Below are 9,756 nucleotides of genomic sequence, written 5' to 3'. Positions count from 1 at the left end.
TCAGTGCTTGGGAGGGGGAGGTGGAAGGTAAAGGTTCAATATCATTGTGGGCTACACAGTGCGTTTGAGACTAGCCTGGGACACATGAGACATTGTCAAAAAAAAAATCAAGAAAAAATATATTTGGGATGTCATCTTTGAAAGATACTTAATTTCTACTCTATGAAGCAGTGAAAAGAGCACATGGAGAGTTGTATATAACAGCTTATCTACCCATAATTTTCAATAGAAAAACAAACATAAAATTAGGCATTGTTTCTTGGCCATAAGATCTATATTACCTTGAGAGATGCCATCTGTGATACAGCACCTTTTTGACTGGTTCATCTCTTTAGAGGATATAAAGTAAAATCCTGCCCAAGAGAAGTGCCTATAAATGTCTCATTTACGATTATAGCTTTTGATTTGCTCTCACGTGGACCACTCTTGCTAGATTCTGTGTTCCAAAGACTTAGATTGAAGGAGATTCTGAGATAGTTTCTGAGCCCTTTGTATTATGGGGAGAGGGGTATTTGTCCAATAGCTTCCCTGTAAGTAAGGACTAGAAGCCAGTAGCATGGTGACCACCCCTACACTATGGGTCTCATATTAGATGGGAACGAGTCTGCTCACAGCTTGTTTCTACTGTTTCTCTTTCTGTTTTAAAATTCCTAGCACTCATGGACTGATTTTCTGCTTTCATTCCTACATGGCTGCCTTTATTCTGAGGACTGTATATGGCTCCCTAACCTTGATTGATTTCCTGCTTGATATTTTGCTACCTCTCCTATAGCCTCTGGAGGATTTTGGTACAACCATCTGCTCCATCTTAGATGCTGGTTAGGCTACCCAGTCCTTCTAGGAAACAGAGACTCAGGGTTACCCTTGTGTAGTCACCTCTCCCTGGCATTTTCTCAATTTGCAGTATATAGAAGTTATTCATTTCAATAGCTAGGGAAGTTACAATTTACCTGTTAGTAAACAGAAGATGGTTTATCAACAGACTTTACCTTAATGACTACAAATGTTTACCTCCTGCTTTCCAGAATGCAAAGAAAATCTTGGAAATGTCATAATATCTAACAAACATTTGCAAAACAGATCCTTGTTCATCCGGAAAAGAAACAATTGTATTCGCTGTCTCTGACACAAGGAAAACATTTGGTAAGAAGCACACAGAGATGCACACACTTACACGTAAATGAATATGCTAATTAAAAATTGCAGTGGGTACTTTATTAAAAATTTATTTTACAATCTAGCCATTCAAAACATTTTTACATCAACAAATAGAGCAGCTTGACTACTTGAATCATAAGTGATTTATCTTGAAAAGATGGTATTTGTAGTTAGATGCAAATATTTTTGAAGAATATTTGTACCAAATTATGGGTTTTGTTAGAAGTTATTTTGATTTCTCTATTTTTACTCCTGGAAAAAAATTAAAAGAAGTAACTCAGTGTTCATTTTATGGATGAGGCGCTTCAGTCACTGTATCTGCTATGTTTGTCCGAATTACAGCTGTTTATCTTGCAACTTTTTCTAAGATTAATTAAATGCAAATGAAACTCTGTGAATCATGGGAATACCTGCCAGACCCCTTATTAATACCTTCACTTAAAAACTCCTGTGCCAGAGAGTCATTAATTTGCTAAAAGAAAAGTGCTAAAGCAGCCCTTTGCCTGTAAGCAGCTTTGAGATGGCTGCCCAATTAGTCTGGGAGCATTCTGCTCCTCCTTTTAGGCCCTGTGGCCCTTTGAGGACACAAGAAGGACCCAGTGATAACCTGGCAATCCAGGTAGAAACTCAGCCAAGTGTGAGTGTTTGAAGCTGCAGTTTGGCTGCCATCATGTCGGCAAAAAGAAAGAATTCAGGCACCATGTCATCCAGTACAAAGGATAAAAACGGTTTCAACCGGAAATTCAATGTGGCACCACATATGGGATACATGAGTGCGGTTATACAACAGGCCACATTTTTTTTTTTTGAACAGTCTCCTACATGTGATGCCGAGGACATGTGTAACCATCATAACGTCTCTAGGAATCTGTATTTAATTTGAGTTGGGGTGGTGGCAGGGATTGGAGATCTGAAGCCGCCACAGGTTTGTGGCAGATGGCTCTGTGTCAGCTATGACAAGCAGCCAGGCTCAGCTTCCTCTGCAGATTTTCTTTTCTCTCTGATCAGGTAAATATGGGCACACTCTGGAAAGTTCTTCAGATTCTGCCTTAGGCTGCAAGTTTGTGACTTAGCCCCATCTGTCACAAATCTTCCCTAGGTTCTGCTGTGAGCAGAGACCTGAATTTACCATGTAGTGCTGCCCAAGAAAACGGAGCCACTTCACCCTGTAACACGGGGAGGGAGGGAGGGAGAAGAGATTAGAAAGCAGTGAATAAGCATGAACCACTGACACACAAGAGAAGGCTGAAAATTCATACTGCAAACTGGCCTCATTTTTCCAATTATATTCCCCAAACCCACCAAGTTTGCTCTTTAAAAAAACCTAGTTTATGACTGGTTTAAGTGTTACTGTATTTCAGCAATGGGAAGGAGCAGTTTGCACACGGGACATGCTGTCGTACACATTTCTTGGTTTATGTTATGGATGATAGCTATTAGGCATTTATCATCCAACTTTTAACTTTTATAGATAGAAGATACACAATACTCTTAATATATGGTTTTGCTAATATGAATTTTACTTTTAAGCATTGCGGACACAAGCTATGCCCTTACTATTATGTGGAATTTATAAAGTGCTTCACATGTACAAATGGGTTTATATTAATTATTTCATTATAGCACTTCCTCGGGGTGAAAATGTTGTTATGGTTGGAAAACATGCTGGATTTGCAGATGAATTGCACACAGACCAAGCTGTCACCTTTGGAGAAAGACAAACCTTACCCAAGCTGAATGGGCCAGAGCAGAACTTCCTGCTTTGATGTGAGTTAGACAAATCAAAGGAAAACCAAACCATATATAATCAGGAAGGGAAAAAGTAAGGGAAAGAAAAAGGGCAGAGAAGGGGAGGAGAAGGACTATGGAAGACAGAAAAAAGAGAAAAAGTTTGGAACTGAGAATTTGCATTACATTTTGTAGGTGATCTCAGGGATTTTAGAAGTTCTTAAAATATCACCAAAATTTTTAATGTTTTAAGAAAAAGTAAGATTTGGGGGCAGTGTTAACACCAGTGAGAAACACCTTGTCCAAATCCAGAATCTAAGTTCAAATTAAAAGGGGTCTCAAACGTGACCATCTCTTGCAGGGGTTCTTAGAAGTGGCTTGGCTACAGTTTGGATAGATGTAGCCTGACATAATTAAAACAACCACAAATGGCTTTTCCGGGCATTGAGTCTGCCTTGTAAGCTAAATCATTGTTTGGAATTAGTTTTAGGCAAGAATTTGAAAATTCTTCTCTTCTCCCAGTAATAATTAAATAGGCCTCAAATGTTAAAGAACTTAAAGGGGCCAAAGTAAAAAACCTTAAGAAACCACAAGTCATTTTCAAAAAGGAGAAGAGTTATGTGTAGGATAGAAATTTTCATATGGATTAGAGTCCTGTGCCGCTCAGTTTGTAAATAAAGCAAACAAGAAGCAGGATGTGAATGACTCTCTTCTGTCAGCCCAGGGAATGCCCACCTTTCATCTATTACATTCTGGTTCTATTTTCAATACTGACGAGGAGGGACTGTCTGCGTTTTCTAATATATTTTAAAATAAAATGATTTAAAGTTATCTAAATACATGAAGTGTGGATCTCACACAATTGTTAGAAAATTTCAGTAAATATAGTCATATAGTAAAAGTGAGGCAAAAATACTTTATGGTGCAGACATGTTTGGGCTAGAAAGAGTAACAATTGTTATTATAAAAAGTCGATGCATGTCTGCTTGTCTTCTGACCTCTTTTAGGAACTTGCTCACAGTAGGCTGAGCAGTCTGCAGGAGCTCTTACTGTGAATGAAATGAAGCTTTTTTTTTTTCTTTTTTTTTTTTCCTCTGCAAGTACATGGTCAGTGCAACTTCCTACCTGGAGCAAGACACATCTTCATGGTAGAAGGAAGTAAGAAAGTCATAGTTGATGACTAATCCACACATGTAAACTTTTAAAGAGGTGGCATAGATTTTTTAAAGCAAGAAAATAGCTTTATATTTTTAAGATTATTAAGCAACATTTACTTTTTGCATGGATTAGATTTCTCTAATGATCCTAATAAAATGTGGTGAGAGTGAGAGAGAGACAGAAAGACAGAGAGACACAGAGAGAGGAAAGTATGCATATCATTTCAGGTGAGAAGCCATGGACACAGATTTCTATAGCAAAAAGAATCTCTTTAAGAAACAAAATAAAACAACAAAACCATTCTCAATTCTGGGTCTGCTTTTCAGATACTATGATTCTGTTTCAAATCCTGTTACAAGCTACAGACCCTAAGCTCTCCACTCATATTGAAAGTATAATCATGTCTCATGTGAGAAGAAAGCCAAGTGTTAGTAGCCTTATTCTAGTCATTAAATTTCTAAGTGTGAAACCATATGAAAATTTCTATCCTACACTGAACTCTATGTGGTAAGAGGTTGAAATGACTGTAACTGTGACACTTAAACAACAAAAAAGTATAAGATGTAAAATGCAAAAGGAACAAATTAAGGAATCCAGTGACATTCTATCCTTTCAGATCCTAGAAGCATATGCTTTATAAAGCAAAACAGCACTGTCCAACGGAATAAATACTAAAGAAGCAAAAGCCCTCGAACTCGTCACAGAACACACAAACGGTCCTTCCCCACTGTGAAGACAAGTAGACAAAGCTGCATTGAAGGAAAGAAGTCATGAGTGAAAGCAAATGCTTCCCAAAGTGTGTGCATAGACAGCACAGGATTTGAAAACTGACTGTAGTTTATGACATCTTTCAGAGGATTTCTTTCTGTCTGGCTTGGACCTATACCTTACTATAACAAACCAAACTTGAGCTCCTTCCTACGATTTTTAACTCCTTGCCTTGTTATGTGCCATTTTCTCCTAATAATTTCATTTTAAAACTCATAATTGTTTACAGTTATATACATGAAGGCATATTATAGATTTATAACAAAAAATCCATGCAAAAACTTAAAATATAGATTTAAATCATTTTGAATTACTAACATAAAACACTGAGATCAAAGAGTTTTAACACTATCAGTAAGGCTAACATGCAGTCGTCCAGTGAAGTAACACTGTGAGCTATTTTTAAGCCACATGAAGGACTTTGTGTATTAATATTCTTTTGGAATTTTTCTTTTTATTTGTAAAATAAACTTATATTCCTGTTATGTTAGCAACCATACTGAAATATTGCAATTAGAGATGTTTTCTTTTTCTTTTTTAACTACAGATGACTTGTTGCAGTAACTTGTGAAATAGTTAAAAATTCAGATATAGAATATATCTGTGGTTTAATAACGCCTTACCTGAATCAACATTAAAAACTGACATATTTTGATACTATGAAATATATTTGTAAATACTTTACCAAAAATTCACTCAAAGCATAAAAACAAATTAATACTTTAACTGTGAACTTGCTGAAAAAGGTTTATGTCATATATATCAAATTAATCCATTTATATCCAAACCTGCTCTATTTCCTTAATTGTCAGAGCATGCACACTTTGCCTGCCTATCTCATGATGAACGATTCGATGCATATTGTAGATGAACAAAACTACTATTGAACTTTACAAAGTAGTAATATTGGGGTAAACCTTGGAGGCCTGCATTCTCTGTAGGCTTTGCCTGCATAAGATACGACAGTCAGGGGGTGACACTGAAGCCTGGAACTGTGCAGTCAGCATTTTAAACTATTACGAGCTACCTTCTGAACCATTGCCAAGTTAATAGACAATGAAAGATAATGAGCTTGAAATTGGGTGTTAAATTGCATTTTTGGTTCTCTCCCTTTTTCTGGAAGTTTAACTGTTTCCTGGAGAAACAAAGTCATGTTTTCATGTATCACTACGTAAATACATGTATTTTAGGCCAAGAATAAAGGAGAGGAGAAAAGGCAGAGACATGTATTTCATGCAGAAGATAATACATTAACATAGGAAAATTAAAAGATACTGGATTATAAAAGTGCCAGATTGCAAACTATACTAAATTTATGTAAAATGAAGATACTATATCCAAAGAATATAAAAAGGTATATTACTCATGGCCTAGAGCCACCTTTGAAACTCATAAAGCAGACTTATCCCACTTCAATTACTTATACTGTTAGTAGTGGCTCTTTGTGTTATTTCAACAATGTAAACTCCTTGATTCAGGTAAGGAAAGGAAATAATGAATGGGTCTGCATGATGATGCTATTTATAGATGTGATTTGCCTTTGCTATTTTGAGCTGAGATTGACAGTCTTGATTTTAAATGAACTAAAGATTTTTATGTCATGTTTTAAACAGGCTGAGGGGAATATTACTTCTGATAGGCATTTTTTGTTGTTGTTGTTGTTTTTGTTTTTTGAGACAGGGTCTCTCTGTAGCCCCAGCTGGCCTCGTCTCAATTGCACAGATCCACCCACCTCTGCTTCTGTAGCACTAGGATTAAAGGCATGCACTACTATGCTTGGCCAAAGGGCATTTAATAGTAGTTCAAAAATGAACACCCAACTTCACTAATTCATTCACCTGAATTTTTGAGGACCAAAGATTTTATTATGATGGGAAGAAAGGCTTATCCTCATTAGTATAATTGTGGAATCTTTCCTTTACTTCCTTTTAAACTAATGAGTTACATTAATCCAAGTTCATTTTTATAAGCCTCTTGGGACTAAATGTACAGGACAGTCATCTTAGAAAACAATAAATTAAAAAAAACCATGTACTGTGCATTAAGTGTATGTATTTCATAAGACCTAGGTTAATACAACTGGCATCCAGTTTAATTAATCCTTGTTAGTGTAACAACTAATATCCCTCCCTAGCATGCTTCCTTTAAACATTAGTATGTTAATTAAATGTTTTTTTTTTAAAGATTTTTCTTTGTACTTCAATATGGCATTTCTATCACGTAAATCTCTTTTCAATAACTACCTTATAAAGATGTTTTCTTATAATATCTGGTCTCTTGCAGAAATTCTGGAGCCTTTTTGAAAGCTGTTCAGGTGTAGAATACAGATATTCAGCTGCAGGAAAAACAGATACATTTTTAATGAAACAAAAACCTCAAAGCACACACTCGATATTAGTCACTTTACTAATTAAAAATGCATATTGCTCTGTGCCGCCTCGTGTTTTACATTATTTAAGCATGATTTTATAAGGTTACCTCAGCTCACAAGGATGTTTAATGCTAAGTAAGACTGTGTAGTTGTGCTGTTTAGACAACTCCTCTGGGTGATTAAAATACATTATTCTAATGCAGCACAATGCATATGTGATATATTTAGTGATGAGAATTTTTTCAAAGAACTAGTACTATAGCCGTATGTACTCTCTACAACAGTTGCATATTATTAACCAGTCAATTGTTTAAAGAATTTGGTGTGACTTTCATTCCTTGATTTTTCTCTGTGTATATCATTAAATAAAATCTGTAAGCAATTGTAGCAGTACTGACCTGCTTATAAAAATCCATCATTATGGGATGTGTATGCTAACAATGAAGAATGTTATTTGAAAACTTGCTTTTTTTGTTATCTTAAAAGAACAGATGGTAAATATAAGCTTACTCTAATGTATTAAAACACATAAAATTTTCCTTAACACTAACATGTTGACTTGCCAAATAAACAATTGCTCCTACTTAAGTTTATTTCCAAACTTTTAGTTAAGCATGAATCATGTATGAAATCACAACAAAGAGAAAGCATATTAAAGCGGCTACCTGGAAATATTTCAGGATAAACCAAATCTTTGGGACAGAGTGGGTAACAACCACAGTATACAGCTTCCAACCTAAAGAAATTTCAGAAAGAGGACAAGAATACGTCAGAAAACATCAGCACCAAGTCAGAAAGGGGTTTGTTTAAGTCAGAAGTACGAGCCCAAAGTTAACTGGGACAAAAAGGATGGTCGGCAACACACTCCTAAAAGCCAGACTTGCTCTTCTAAAACATTTTATTGATCATACACAAATTTCATAGAACAGAACTAACAGCATATGTTTTGTTCACTGAATTAATCAAAGTGCAGTGCTGCATTTTTTTTTGTTTTTAAAATACTGCTTAACACATTTTATAATCAGCAGATAAACACATGTAACAACATGTAAAGTATGGACAGCTTTTCTTAATAATGCTGCAAAGCCTCAGAATGTTCATTTTTCGAAAAAAAATGTTTAAATAAAATAGCAAATATTTTAGCAGAGAAGCTGCAGGAATGATCTAGGCACTTTTAAGAACAGCAGGAAAACTTTACAGTCTGCTGTGATGGGGCACTTTCATTTCAAGCTCAGGCTTTGAAACAATTTGTTATTATGCAGAACCTAAGACTCTCCTCTCCCCTTTGTTGAAAAAGTCTCATGAATCTTACTTTAATGAACATTTTGTCCTTTTTTTTTTTTTGACGAACAATTCAACTCACTTTCCATTTTATCAAGAAAGAATACTTTTATTATGAAACAAACAAAAGTTTTGCCTGTGACAGTTTCCCCAGGGGCCACCTATGGGAGGTTTTCTTCCTGTCTCACTAGCAGGTTAAGCGGAGGGAAGGTACTGCCTCTGGATGATCTAGTTAGGTCTTCATGAGATGGCTACTGATCTTGCATATCATAAACTTTAAAGACACCACTGTCATTTCTGTTGGCTAGAAATTATGCAGTGAAATTCAAAACACCCCTTAAAATATGTTTATTTTATGAGAAACTTTGAATTGCATCCAAAATGTTGACCAAAGGCAGAATTTATTTTGAACTGCAGATTTTTTTCACTCCAAGAATAATCTGAAGTCATGTCAATGTTTACCTTGTTTATTTACAGTGACAAAGTACATGTAATTTAAGCTGTTTTTCAGTGGGTGATGCTTTCCCTATTTTTATGTTAAACTGAAATTAGTTTAAAGGAAAAGTACTTATTTCAAGATGCAATTTTTAAAAAATACTGTTATTACAAAACATAATACAAACGCAAAGGTTTTAGTTACCAACTATTAATTTCAGAATACAAACTAATTGTCTAACCCTTTTTAGACATGTGTACTGTAACACAATAAAAATTCTTCTTATTGTAATCATGGTTAAATAAAGTACACTGTAGTGTAGTACAAGCCATTAAGAAAATTTTCAGCATAGAAGCCTGTGATACCCTTCATGAACCGAAAGGAAATACGTACTGTGTCTCAAGACATTCAGTTTTAAAATACTGCTGGCCAGCTGAACAGCAGATACATAGGAGCATCTCTTAGAGTTACATAAAACCAAAGAGTGAAGTCACAGGCATCTCAGAAGTACACATGCTAACTGCTTTTTAATAATGGATTTGAATTAGAGTATTCTATTTCCCGAAAGAAAATCACAGGCCAACTTACACTGTGAGTCATTGTATGAGTTATATATCATGCTATGTCAGAAAAACCTTCTGCTAATTAAAATGCTACATATTAAAATAGGAGTAGCAATATTTGATGTAGGAAAATTTTAAAAAATTTTCTTGATCTGAATTTTTATTTGTTGGTTATCTTATTCATGGTTATCGTTCTAATCATTAAGGAACAACCAGCATTTCTTTTGGCCAGTTTCTGACTTTTTAAAATATTATATCTTATTATTTAGCATAGGATTACATTTTAAAATACA

The 9,756-nt window shown here is 35.2% G+C and overlaps 1 protein-coding gene across 13 annotated transcripts in view; it reads right to left on the bottom strand.

Moving 5' to 3' along the window:
- Nucleotides 1–1,193: 1,193 nt before the first annotated feature.
- Gtdc1 (glycosyltransferase like domain containing 1) overlaps nucleotides 1,194–9,756 on the bottom strand; it is a 447,396-nt gene continuing 438,833 nt past the window's right edge. For all 13 annotated transcript variants that reach the window (XM_029559715.1, XM_029559718.1, XM_029559719.1 and 10 more), the window contains 3 exons: nucleotides 7,849–7,919; nucleotides 7,056–7,147; nucleotides 1,194–2,324 (listed from right to left, as the gene is read on the bottom strand). In XM_029559715.1, coding sequence (XP_029415575.1) covers nucleotides 2,241–2,324; nucleotides 7,056–7,147; nucleotides 7,849–7,919 — 247 coding nt within the window. In that variant the 3' untranslated portion in view covers nucleotides 1,194–2,240. The remainder of the gene's footprint in view (nucleotides 2,325–7,055; nucleotides 7,148–7,848; nucleotides 7,920–9,756) is intronic.

Source organism: Nannospalax galili, unplaced genomic scaffold (assembly GCF_000622305.1).
Source record: "Nannospalax galili isolate Female #2095 unplaced genomic scaffold, S.galili_v1.0 scaffold87, whole genome shotgun sequence".
Taxonomy (NCBI): domain Eukaryota; kingdom Metazoa; phylum Chordata; class Mammalia; order Rodentia; family Spalacidae; genus Nannospalax; species Nannospalax galili.
This window is presented reverse-complemented; position numbering and strand designations above follow the sequence as displayed.